Source organism: Mya arenaria, chromosome 6, assembly GCF_026914265.1.
Source record: "Mya arenaria isolate MELC-2E11 chromosome 6, ASM2691426v1".
Lineage (NCBI taxonomy): Eukaryota > Metazoa > Mollusca > Bivalvia > Myida > Myidae > Mya > Mya arenaria.
Window position 1 is genome coordinate 83,105,833 of NC_069127.1, and position 14,736 is coordinate 83,120,568.

The 14,736-nt window shown below is 34.8% G+C and overlaps 1 protein-coding gene across 1 annotated transcript; it reads right to left on the bottom strand.

Annotated features, from left to right (window-relative positions):
* Nucleotides 1–3,562: 3,562 nt before the first annotated feature.
* Nucleotides 3,563–10,278, bottom strand: LOC128238901 (major facilitator superfamily domain-containing protein 9-like). The gene is made up of 6 exons (XM_052955211.1): nucleotides 10,213–10,278; nucleotides 7,843–7,930; nucleotides 6,208–6,251; nucleotides 5,774–5,903; nucleotides 5,260–5,469; nucleotides 3,563–4,458 (listed from the first exon to the last, which is right to left on the bottom strand). Exons 1-6 carry the CDS (start codon nucleotides 10,270–10,272, stop codon nucleotides 3,746–3,748), a joined length of 1,245 nt encoding a protein of 414 aa, XP_052811171.1. The 5' UTR covers nucleotides 10,273–10,278; the 3' UTR covers nucleotides 3,563–3,745.
* Nucleotides 10,279–14,736: the final 4,458 nt, after the last annotated feature.

Sequence of the window (14,736 nt, forward strand, 5' to 3'; positions counted from 1 at the left end):
TCAAGGCAACTGTTTGTCCACTTATATTTCCTCATCCAATAAAAGAATTAAACAAGAGCTGTCACAGTATGTGACGAATGCCCCCGAATGTGACATTGACCTACGAACAAGGTCAGTACATGAAAAGTTGATCTTGCCTTTACGTGTCAAATACATATGGCAAGTTATTTTAAATTGCCTCTGAACATAAAAAAAACCCACCCATACTTGACAACCTACACTGTTATGTCCTTATATTCAGAATTCCCTTGTGAATAAACACTTAGTGTGTCTTTCACCTGTCCTTATATTCAGAATTCCCTTGTGGTAGGGACATTGGTCTTGCACACGACATGTTGTCTTCGTATGTGAAACACATGTAGCAAGTGATTTTAAAATCTGTCCATTCAAGGGAAAGTAACAGCCCTGACACGACAACCTATACTCTATGTCCTTATATGCAGCACTCCATTGTGAATAAACACTAAGTGTGACCTTGACCTTTGAGGTAGGGACACGGGTTTTGCACGCGACACGTCATCTTGGTATATAGAACACATGTGGCAAGTTATTTTAAAATCTGTCCATACAAGGGAAAGTTACAGCCCGGACACGACAACCTATACTCTATGTCCTTATATGCAGCACTCCATTGTAAATAAACACTAAGTGTGACCTTGACCTTTGAGGTAGGGACACGGGTCTTGCACGCGACACGTCGTCTTGGTATGTGGAACACATGTGTCAAGTTATTTTAAAATCTGTCCATACAAGAGAAAGTTACAGCCCCGACACGACAACCTATACTCTATGTCCTTATATGCAGCACTCCATTGTGAATAAACACTAAGTGTGACCTTGACCTTTGAGGCAGGGACACGGGTCTTGCACACGACACGTCGTCTTGTTATGTGGAACACATGTGGCAAGTTATTTTAAAATCTGTCCATACAAGGGAAAGTTACAGCCCGGACACGACAACCTGTACTCTATGTCCTTATATGCAGCACTCTATTGTGAATAAACACTAAGTGTGACCTTGACCTTTGAGGTAGGGACACGGGTCTTGCACGCGACACGTCGTCTTGGTATGTGGTACACATGTGGCAAGTTATTTTAAAATCTGTCCATTCAAGAGAAAGTTACAGCCCGGACACGACTACCTACGGTATATGTCCTTATATGCAGCACTCCATTGTGAATAAACACTAAGTGTGACCTTAACCTTTGAGGTAGGGACACGAGTCTTGCACGCCACACGTCGTCTTGGTATGTGGAACACATGTGGCAAGTTATTTTAAAATCTGTCCATACAAGGGAAAGTTACAGAGCCGGACGGACGGACGGTGCGATTTTAATATGCCCACCTTCGGGGGCATAAAAACAAGAGGGCCATGATGGCCCTAAATCGCTCACCTGAGTAAAAGAGTTTTACCTTTGTTATCAATATAGCTTGTTTCTCAAAGAATAGTGAACAAGAGCTGTCACAGTATGTGACGAATACCCGAATGTGACATTGACCTATGAACAAGTACATAAAAAGTTTATCTTGCCTTTGCGTTCAAATACATATGGCAAGTTATTTTAAATTGCCTCTGAACATAAAAATACCACCCATACTTGACAGCCTACACTCTTATGTCCTCATATTCAGCATTCCATTGTGAATAAACACTTAGTGTATCTTTCACCTTAAAGGTAGGGACATGGGTCTTTGCACATGACACGTTGTCTTGGCAAGTCATTTTAAAATCTGTCCATACATGAGAAAGTTACAGCACGGACACGACAGCCTATACTCCATGTACTTATATGCAGCACTCCATTGTGAATAAACACGTGACCTTCAACTTAGAGCTAAGGACACGGGTCTTGCACACGACATGTCGTTTTGGTATTTTGAACACATGTGGCAAGTTATATTGATATCTGTCCGTACAAGAGAAAGTTACAGCATGGATACGAGTTATTGAGCCAGACACACGGACAGACAGACAGACTGTGCGATTTTAATATGCCCACCTTCGGGGGCATAAAAACATACTGGTCAAACATGTTGCCTGGATAATCACTGACAGGACTTATCACAGTTGCCTGCACACTGACAGGACTTGTCGCAGTTTCCTGCACACTGACAGGATTTGGTAATTGACTGCACACTGACAGGATTTTGTTCAGTTGTCTGCACACTGACAGGACTTGATGATTGACTGCACACTGACAGCACTTGGTACAGATACCTGCACACTGACAGGACTTTTTTCAGTTGCCTGCACACTGACAGCACTTGGTACAGATACCTGCACACTGACAGGACTTTTTTCAGTTGCCTGCACACTGACAGGACTTTGTTCAAATGCCTGCACACTGCGAAAACTAAGTTAAATTGCTTGCACACTGAAAAACCTTTTAGTATAGATACACAAACAACAAACAATGCACCATCCAATAAAATCAATAAACTGCCTTAAGCTCTAAAAATCAAATATCAGATCACATTCAACACCTTCAACTAATATTATCACATTTACCCATCTAGGACAACATCACATTCCTTCTAATATTTATAAAAAAAATAATCTTTATATAGGTTATTAGTGAATAACACTATCCACACAGGAGATAAGATTGTAGCATCTGCATGAACAATAATCTACATGAAGTTCAATGGAAAAGTCTGATTATTAAATTTATTATTAAGTAAAAAAAATGAAATTTCTTCTAAAGAATAAAGAGTATAATGATTATTTGAATCTATGAACCTAAAAAAAAGAACAATAATTACCTCAAAAGTGACTATGTTGAAGACTTAATAAAATTTAAAATCTATTCCCTTGTTACTAAAAATAAAGTAGTGGAATCTCCAACAAAAAGGGAGACCATATAGCAAGACTTGCTGCCCTTGCTTCAAGAGTAAACTTTACATAACTATCAGATTTTAACAAAATGTATTTATAATGAACTTGTAGCCAACAGGCTGAGGCCAATTTTCTCCAGGGGCATAATTTGAATAAACATGGTAGATAACCAATTGACAATGTTACACACCAAATATTTAAGCACTAGGCTTCATAGTATTTGCCAAAAAAAGTTTTGTAATTTTTCCTTTAGGTTGCCATGGCAACCAGAGTTCTACATGGAATTCATTTCTTTGAACATTTTGAAAAAGCATCAACAAAGGATCATTCCTATGAAGTTTCATTAAAATTGTCCAAGCGGTTTAGGAGAAGAAGATGATTATAACCAATTGCTGACGCCGAATGACGGACGCCGGACATAGACTGATCACAATAGCTCACCATGAGCACTTTGTGCTCAGGTGAGCTAAAAGCAAGCAAGGCCAACTGCTTGAAGGATTTCAAGTTTGGAATTTTTGTTATTCCTAACTTAAATATCTCAACATTTTCATATACATCTTGCTGTATCTAAATTGGATAACATTGACCTTTTTCTAACCCAACACCAAGATTTGATACCAGGAAAACAAGTCCAAACTGCAAAATGTGGGCACATATTACCACTGGCCAAGGTGGGTGTATAAAACCATTTGTCTTCAACTAACTTTAATGCACTTTAACAAAAGGGCATTATACATAGATTTATACATGAATTGCACACAATGTATATAACATGTAAATTATAATAAAAATAATTTATTTCTGGAAAGTTAAACAAAGTGTTAAATGTTTCAAGTTAAAATAATTTGTCATATCATTAACAATATCCAACGGATACTCAAACATAACAAACGTGAAGCATAAATTTGTTACTCATATTTCTTTCTTTCTCTTGGGTCTTGTGGTCTCCAACACATGATAATCACAGCAGCCAATGAGAATCCAGCACCCATAATGCTTGGGCCTGATGATGTCACTTCCTGTGAAATCCCAGCAACCAATGGGGCGAGCATTCTGGCCACCGACATACAGCTTTGCTGAAAGCCCATCAAAATTCCGATGTCTTTTTTATTTCCTCTTTCTAACATTAATTTTGTGGCAGCAACTCTTGTGATTGTTGTTGCAAAACATAATGGTACAAGAAACAATGTGTACAACCACAAACTTGGTGACACTGAAAGACTTATCATGGTAAAAACTTGCATGATTGCCAAATGCAACACTAGTTTTGCATTGCTTGTATAATAACTTGATATGTACCCTGTGAATAATCCAACAAAAGCAGACACTATCCCATTAAATGATATGATGTAACCATTTGTTATCGGTGAAGTTTCAAATTTCTGCACAAGTACCAGGGAAAAGTTACTTCTGTAAATAATAACGGAGGCACCAAGTAGAAATTTGATAAAGTACAAATCCCAAAGGTCTTTCCAGTTCATGTCTTTAGCTGCTTGCCAAAATGTTTTTGAGTTAAAGTTGATTTCATCCGACTGAAGAGCTTTCAGTGAAGTTGAGGATGCCAGACTTTTCTTCATTTCATGGTGAGCCTTTTCAGTTGGAACTATCAGCCATACGAGAACTGGAAAATACAAGTTACTATCAGGGGTATCTATTATAATTAAGTTGATTGATTGTGTTTATAAATAAGAACATGGCAAAGTTATTCAGTTTCAACTGTTTTTCTCTTTTTGTAACAGTGACCTTGACCCTAGGGCCCTATTCATAATCCCATGAAAGGTCTCCATAAACTCTTCCTATGTACCAAGCTTGGTCAAGATATGTGAACCCTGACTAATGTTATTCAGTTTCAACCATTTTTCTATTTTTAGTAACAGTGACCTTGACCCTAATGACCCCAAATGCAATCACATAAAAGGTCTCCATAACCTCTTCCTTTATACCAAGTTTGGTCAAGATATGTGAACCCTTACTAAAGTTATTCAGTTTCATTTTATTTTTTTTTAGTAACAGTGACCTTGACCTTGACCCTAGGGACCCCAAACGCAATCCCATGAAAAGTATCCATAAACTCTTCCTATAGACCAAGTTTGGTCAAGATATGTCAACCCTTACTGAAATTACTGTTTCATAGGTGAGTTTGACGCCGCACAGCCGCCCGAACAACGAAGTTCGTCATTCTAATAACCATGTGAAAACCTGGTTAAAAATCAGCAACCAATCGAAAAAAAACTATTAAGTTGTCCACAGGTAATCTTAAGGCTAGTTTTTACATTAAATTATTTGATTGGTTTATATCAATTATTGGATGAATAATGACCAATCAATAAACATGTTTGCTAACTTTAATCAAACCAAAAAATAACCAGCTTTGTTCAATGGCTGCATAAGTAATTGTATTTGTATAGAATTATAAACAAACCAAAGTTAATAAAGAATATGAGCCCTGCCAGCAGGGCCACAAGATAAAATCCTCCTTTCCTCTCTGCAACATGGCCCCCCACAACCGGCCCGACAATAAACCCCACACTGGACACGGCATTGAAGTTGCCTATCACTGCTGCCTGCTCAGAGTCGGTGATAATGTCAGCCAGGTAGGCTTTACTGATGTTTTGGCTGTGTTTGAAAATACCTGAAAGATGAACTAGGTGACAACACTGTGCTGATCACAAAAACAGTAAGTAAGATAAAAATATAGATGTAAAAAGAGCAAGGCCATCATCGTAAATGACGCATGCTCTCTGAAGAAGTATTAAGAAGAATCGAAGCTGGTTGGCTTGAAATGATAAAATATTGCGCCAAGTTGTTCACAGTCCCTCCAAAGTTGAAGGGCAGACAAAGCGTCAATTTTCTATGTTTTTTGTATGCACCACATAGTTACATCAGATATACACATGTATAATGACTAATGCATCCGACAACAAGATGAATCTCACCAAGAGGGAGCCTGGCAATGAACATGAGAGAGACAGAGGTTGCCATGGCAAATATGGAGTATCCTCCAGCAGACATGAACAGGCACACAAGCAAGGCAAACCTGCGCCCTGCCACATCACTCCACTGTCCCTGTAAGGAAAACATAAAATTATTTAATCTTTATCTTATGCAACACTGGAAAAAATACATGTAGATTGGCCACTATTGTAAAGTCCAGTCAAGCATGACATTCTTTGAGAAAATATTGTTTTTTTACAACTTTTTAATCTATCTACATGTACTATCATATTCATTAAATTTGTTTTTTTAGAACATAATTAGCAACTAGATTATTACCATGTTAATTTAAGACATCATAAGAGTCCACATCATGGCAAGATTTCTTTGACTTGGATTACTATGAATTTGAAACATAAAGAGGCATTATACTAACAACAAGAGGGCTTGTAAACAGCTGCAATGCACCGTACACGGATCCTGAAAAGCAAAAAAGATATATGTTTGTAAACCCACTCACATTACAACAGTGTTTAAAAAGTTCTATATATAATTCTATATAATAATATAATGTATGATTAGAAACAATTTAAATTGACTACAAATTAGAAATTCCACGACTTATATGGAAAATACTCTTTTAAAAAAAAACCTCCTAAAATGGTAAAATTTAAAGCTGGTGTAAAATATTCAGTACAACATGTACATGATTATTCATGTAACACTTTAAAGATCCAAAATGACACATTTCTTCGAAAATTCAGGAAATATGAACTAGAATGGTGAATTTAAACTAGAATTCTGCAAATTGTATTTGTCACCAGCATAGAACACCCTGTTTGGGAATGGAAAATAAATAAACAACACTAATTAATGTAACTGGTGTGTAACAATTGAAGTTAGTTCAAACATAGAAGGAAACCTGTGTGATCACTGATGAGGCTGTTCATTGAAAGCAATCTAAATATTATATGCCTATAAACATTCCCATCACATTTGGTTAGGAATGGTTAAAAATGCTTAAATTAAGAAGTGAACAAAGCGCATTCTGAGTTCTGACCATTTATAGGTCATAGATTTCTGGTTGTTTATCAAAAATGGTCATAATATTATACCTTTTACCATTGTCATTCCATTTGGGTAAGAATTGCTTGAGAAAAGAGAGCTAAGTATGGTCATTTTTTACAATAAAACCACCATAACTCCAAAGTGAACAGTGCAATTTATTGATCAAACTGATCCATAAATTATGCCACTTAACTTTGTAAACAAATTTGGTAAAGACTGGATAAAAATGATCAAATAAGAGAGTTGACAAAGTGAAACTGGTCAAAATTTGAAAAAAAATCAAGGACCGTAACTCAATAGTGCGATTCTACTATTGCTAAAACTTGGTTTAGAAATTATGCCCAGAAACACTTTAACCAAGCTTGATTTAGTTGGATAAGAAATGCTTGAGTAAAATAGGGGCAAAGTAAATATGTTAAAAAAAATGAAAATTTTAGCGAAATAACTCAAATATGATTAGAAAGATCTTGTTTGAGAAATTATGCCCCTGAAGATTGTAACAAAGTTTGGTAAAGATTAGATAAGTAACGCTTGAGCTAAAGAGCAGACAACGTTAATTTGGTTAAATCTTGACAAATAAATCACGTTACTCCTGATTGAATTCATAATCTGGCTGTTAATTCAATTCATTTGAGTTTTGACGCCCTTAATTTTTTAACAATAACCAAGTTTGGGAAAGATTGGAGAAAAAATGCTAGAGGGTAGTAAGAGGGCTGACAAAGAGAGAATGGTAAAAGTTTAACTAATGAAGGGTCATATATCTGGAGTGAATAGTGTGATCAGGTTGCTGACAAACAAAGTCAAGCTACTGTGCCAATTAACATTGTGACCAAATGCTTAGGTTAGAGAGCAGGCATGAAAGCACACAATGGCCTGACAACATGATTTTTACACAACTTGCGGCAAGCAACATAACAGAATGTTGAATCTACAATTATATAAATCACACAAGTATCCTATTTTTTAAATAAAATTAAAATATTGTTTCTGCTTTCTATCATACCAAGTATTCCAGAAACAGTTGGTGAAGCGCCTAGATCTCTTGCATGGCTCGTGATCAGTGGTAAAATCATGCTCACCCCAAACAGATCCTGGAGGTAAGAACAAAAAGTATGTTAATCTTTGAATATGTGTGAACACTACTACCATGTGTACCTCTAAAAATGTTATATAAAAGCCAAAATAAAACTAGGTGTTGCGAGGTGAAGCATCATATTAGTAAGTTACTGCCTCGTAATTTAAGGCCTTATTTCACTTTTTGTTAGTGTTGAAAGAAAAAGAAAGATTGCTGCTCGATTGCATACTACATGTTAGTGTTTGAGATCTTAGTTAAAACCCCAAGTTGCCCTAGACCTTTATTCAAACCTTTAAAGTCGATCAAGGCCCATATTATTATTATTATTATTATTATTATTATTATTATTATTATTATTATTATTATTATTATATACCATATTTCTATAGCACTCTTTTCATACATAAAGTATGTTCAAAAGTGCTTTACAATGTAACATAAAACAATAGACAAACTAAAATGCTTATAACAATATTAAAGCTAGTCAATTAAAACAAAGTGTTTATGCATAGTACATATGTACAAAATTTAGTTAGTGAAAACCAATAAAATTTAAAGATAAAGTAACAACAAGCAGTTAAATCCCGGATAGATCCATGCACTCGGAAATAAAATAATAAAACACTTATCGTCCATAATACTGTATAAAATAGTGGGTTTTCAGAGCCTTCTTAAAACTTTGCAAGGTGTTACAGTCTCTGATGTCAGATGGGAGGGCATTCCATAACTTAGCTGATGCTGACTGGAAACTTCTGTCACCATAACGCGCCGTCCGACATTTAGGCACAACTAACGTCAGTGACTTATTTTTCTACCTCAGATTTCTGGATGCTCTGTATATTTCTAACATGTCCACAATGTACGCAGGCGATTGGTCATGGAGCGTTTTAAATGTGTGTGTTAGAATTTTGTACTCTACTCTGCATTGCACAGGGAGCCAATGTAGTTCCTGTAGCACGGGGGTTATATGGTCGTACTTTGCTGTCCTCGTAACAATTCTAGCTGCCGTATTTTGAACAGTTTGTAGTTTGTTTAATATCTGCTTTGGAACACCGTACAGGAGAGCATTGCAGTAGTCTATGCGAGATGTAACAAGAGAGTTTACCAGAGATTTGGTTGCGTTCAGTGTTAGATAAGGTCTTATATGGCCAATGTGTCGCAATTGTGCGTAAGAATTTCTACAAACACTATTGACGTGTTGATCCAGCTTCATGTTTGAGTCAAGATAAGCGCCCAGATTCCTAACACTTGGTGATTGTTTAATTACAGAGCCATCGACGGTGACGGAGACATTTGAAACTGTTTTTGAGTTGTGCTCAGATGAAAATATGATTAATTCTGTTTTGTCCGCATTTAACTTTAACATGTTGTTGTTCATCCATTTCACTATGTCATTCAGACAGTGTTCAATGCGATTGACAGATTCTTCAATTGAAATTGTGTTTAATGGTTTGAACGATAAGTATAATTGCGAACCATCCGCATAGAAATGGTTGTCCAATTCATGGTTTCTAAAAATATCTCCAACAGGCTTTGTGTACATTGTATAGTTTTTGGGGCCAAGAACAGACCCTTGGGGTACGCTGTACTTCATCAGCACTGGGTCCGAGAGTTCACCATTAATGGCTACTGTTATATTTTGTATTTAAGATAAATGGAGTTATGTTAACCTAATAAATAGGTGGCCATCAACAATTGTGTGAAGTATGAAGTCAAATATGGAGTAAATAATGAAAATCTCAGCTTGCCCTAACCCTTAAACTGGACACATGTGACTTAAAACTTTAACCTAGGTCAATCAGTAGCCATATCATTTGTATTTTGGATGATTTGGAGTTATGTAACCCAACTTTGTAATTGTCCAGTGATTGTGTGATTGTCCAGAACAAATGTGAAAAATATGAAGTGAATAGTGAAGGGTATTGGGATTTATTAATATAATTGCCAACTTGTACCAGACGCCGACGCTGGGGCGAGTAGTAAAGCACTCCTTATTCTTTGAATAGTTAAATAAAATTTAATACAATTGTAATTATTTAGCATTAGTAACAATTCCCCGATCAGTATTCATAAGCCTGGGGATATTTTTGTTAAAAAAGATAAATAAAGATAAAATGGGGAGGAGCGTGGCCAAGCAGGTGTGACCTGGGAGGTCACCAGGTATGACCAGGTACATGTAGGGTAGTGAGATACACGGTTATGTAAAAAAATCAAAATGAAGCCATTAACCAATTAATTAATCACACTTACTGTGTAAATTAAAAGTATATTTTAAATAAAATAATTTTTAAAACGTACCAAAAACCCAGATATGTAAATAACGATGATTGCATTTTTCCTAATCATGGGCGCGGCCATGTTGGATTTAACGGTTACATTACACTATATCTACAATGGGTTCTTATTCAAGCCGTCGGCTATGAAATATGTAAAAGGTTGTCGGGTGGCGTGATTCACCTTTTACATATTTCATGAGATGAAAAAAGAAACCAATTAAAATCCCTGAACATATCTTGCGTCGGCCTGTCCATCCATGAAAGTGTCCACGGGTTGGTTTGTAGCGACGATCGATCTCTGGCAGCTGGTTCCACAGACAAATATTTAGCTATGATATGGATTTTATCTACAGAAATGGAACATGATTTGTATGTTGCGACCACGTCTGGTGAGTCAAGCTGGGTGGAGTAACATCACCACCAGTTAGTTGTCTAACCTTCTTTTTTGAAGAGGGTCCCAAGTGTATACTAAATGTACTGCAGGGTACGTTTGGCAAAATGAAGTGTTTTCGGGGGGGGGGGGGCATATGTTTATAGATTGACCTATTTCCAATGTTTAAGAGAACATTTTTAGAGCGTTGTAATTCCCAGTGTATAAAACGGAGCTTTCATAAATGATCACGTTAACGTCTTGTTAACACATTTAAACTGTACAAGGGCATCGGACAAAATATATTTGTTAAATATAGTGTTTGATTTTAATCGTTTATTCCCTTTTTAAAGTGTACTTCACTGTCTTATTCTGTCATTTCTGTAAGTTGATAAGAGTGAGGTTGTGCACACAAAGTAGTTTACCCCCCCAGTAAATTTACATTTTACTGACCGTTCCAAGGCGGTACCTTACAACCCTTGATAAACACCCCTAGTTTGTCTTATATGTAGTATACATGTATATGTAGTGTATTGTTTGTGGAGTTTTGTGCTGCTGTTCCATGTTTCTGGTTTGTGATTGTTTGTTTCTGTGTTCTATGTCTTTAGCATTGACTCTGTGTCATTAAATGGAGTTTATGTTTAAACTTTCGACTACTGTACTAGTTTCTGTAGTTTTTCATATACATATTGAAACAACTGCATTTTGACGGTTTCATTTGTATGAATGAAAACGTTCTAATGCTAGTTAATAAATTGACCAGCTACTTGTATTCACATATAAAAATAATATGGACAATGTTCATCAATATTAAAAAAAAATACTATCATTAGACCAGACAACTTTTTTTTCCTGCGTTACTTTTATTTAACCCGTATGACATTACATACAAATAATAAACATACGTAGAAGTGTTTTGGATAACCATACATATAAACATTAATAGTTGGATAACCATACATATGAAGATTAATAATTAATACCCCTAAGTACAAAATACTTCTAAACTACACTATAGATTTAAAAGACCAACACATTTGAAGACGTTTAGAAGTTTTCATTATGTATGAATTCTTAAATTTCATGAAATTTAATAATTATTAAAATATTTAAAAAAAAAAAATTTTTAAATGAATAAATAATTCTTAGGAAAATTTGATAACAACAGTTATTTACTTTAAATTTCTGGCAAAAAGTTGGTTATCAATTATAGATAACTAAGTAACACATTTTCACTATAACAAACAAAAAACAATTGTGAAAATATCAAAAAATGGAAGAAAAAAGGATCAACCAAATAAAAACATTTGAAAAAAGTGATGAAACGAAAAGAAATAATAGTCATAAAAAATAACAAAAAAATAACACTGTATGAAAGTTTGTTTTTAGTATTTTTCGGGTTTAAAGTAAATGTAGTTCAAATGAAGAGTCTTACAAATGTCCAATTATTTATATCTTTATCTGAAAAGTTTGTGGTGGCATAAATTTTCCATGCCAGACTTAAGCTATTTTAAAAAGTATTGTTGTTGGAGTAATCTTTTTTCTTTTACAAAGGAAAATCAGTTTCTTATACTCTAAAAACAGAATATCTAATTTGAAACTATTATTTCCAGATCCTAATATAACACATCTACTATCTATGTCAATATTTGAATCAACAGTATTTAATGTTTGTATTATATACTGAAGTAAAGGTTGTACCTTAGTACAATCCCAAAACAGATGGTTTAAACTATCTTCACAGCATTTGCAAAAAGAACAAAGGTTACTATCAGATAGATTCATTTTAAACAATAGTGAATTAGTTGGCAATAATCTATGAATAATTCTTGTCTGCAACCATTGAATATAAGTGTCTTTAGTACACTTAAACACATTTATAACTATAAATATTCTTCCAGTTAAAATCTGTGTTCTCATATAACATAATCCATTTTTGTTGACTGGTTGGTTTATCATTATTGTAACATAGTGTTTTGTAAACAAACTTATTAACATTTTGTTTGGTCAATATTGGATGCATGTAACAATTCATACAAGGGTTATTTGCCTCAGTAAAGTTAACATCATTTAAATGAATATTTTCTTTTTGTACATATAAAACAATGGCAGACCTAAGTCCAATATAATGTAAGAAGTTTATTTTTTGACCAATTTTCAATTCTAGTGTATTCACATCTGTATAAAGTTTTCATAAAAACATAATTTCCAGTTTTGACAAATAAATGATTGAAAAATATTGACAAGACAACTTACCAGAGCTTAATGTTGACACAGATTGATCGTTCTGTAGGTGCCATCGTTTCAGAATTATTTTTGTCAGAATTTTCCACTGCACTGAAAAGGGCTGAATAATTAAAAATAATCTGATCCGTTTCTAGAATCTCGATTTGAAAACCTCTATTAGTTGGCTCTGTGACAAACAGGTTCCTTCTAATGTCAATTTCAATGCTTGTAATATAATCAAACAGGGATTCTAAACTCTCAGCGACTGAATTTTGATGCAAAATTGCCATCCAGGCCACTCAGCATTTGATTTAGTGTCTTGGAATGTTCACTCAGTACATGCGATTCCCTGCAAATCCATCACACATTTGAATGAAAAGCAACGCGTTGGGTTAGTTGAAATATTACATACCGAAGAAACATAACGAGCTTAATGTTTTTTGTGGGCGATATTTTGAACTTGATTTGATAACTGTTGAAAGGCGCATTGTTGACCCTAAACAGATAGGACACCCTGGTGACGGACGCTATTGGACAGAAATTAAATGGATTCTGGAAACAATGCGCACAGAGCATTTCGGGGCAAAGTAGGTAAAACATAAAACAATGAATGTTGCCCCATTGACGCAAAAAAGTCATGTTAATACCCTTTCTCGCTTAAAAAAGTGCACTTTTTGCATATTTGAATCAGGTATACCATTTTACATTTGGATATAATAATTTTGTTCTTAAATAAATAAAACGATTTTTGCATAGCGTCATGTTAATGTAAATACCCAAGTGTTTGCGCTAAAATTAAAAAATAAAGATCAATTTGGGTGTTAATTAATAAGAAATATATTTGAGGAAAAAAATCGTCCGAAATAAGACTGATGACTTTTTAAGATCAATTTAAGGTTTAAAGATATTGTTGTGGAATTCAAGGTTAATTGTGTTAGTTCTTGCAGCTTTTTAATATTAAGCTTTTTGATCAACCATCAACAATTAATGAATTCATCGGTAAAGATCAAACTAAAGATTTAAATTTCATGACATTATGCAATGTTTTGGAGAAGATATGTGATATTTTCCTTTCTTGGACAAGTATGGAGAGACAAGTTCTTACATTAATTAATCGATTTCTTCCAAATAACATCTTAGATTGTATGCGAATATTGGTCCCAATTGTATGAAGTATGCTTTTTCACTTAGCTTAATGACTAACTTAAACTTGTTTTAACGAAATATTTTTATTCAGATTATTATAACAATTATTTACTTTAAACGCCTTTAACTTTTTTTAACATGGGAATATTACAAAAAAAGGTAAGCCTTATTCTGTAATTCAATGACCCCAAAATGACTCTACTCGGGGCCTAGTAATGCAAGTGACTTTGCCTTCGTTAATATGTGTGCTTATTTGATTTAAAATACTTCCATAACAGTCGTGTTTGATACAAAATATAAAAACAGAGATTACCATTTTCATGTGAGCAACCTTTCTAGACATGTCAATTGAACTTCAACACTTCTTATGATTGCTTCTATAAGGATGAGTTCTTAGTGAGTATTCTTTGCATAAAAATGTGTCCCCTAATTGAAGATGGCTAACATTGACATGCCTATTTGTTAAGCATTGCGGATGAAATATATGTTTCTTTGCATATATAGCCTTTGTATAACGCTTTTATGTGCACGAACAAAAACGAACATACATCATGAACCAAAAGGTGTTTACCACCTAAAAGCTCCATAACACAGTTCTAAATAATCGTTTATAAGTGAGCGAAGCTGGCAGTGTAGTGCTGATTTGTGCTACTATAAACACTTAACAAGAGCAACGCACTTTAAAATACGAGGGGGTGTATACTGACAATGATGATGACGGTGACAGGTGACAGTGACGATGATGATGATGATGATGATGATGATGATCTTCATCTTTATTCACTGAATCTCTCTAGAATGTGT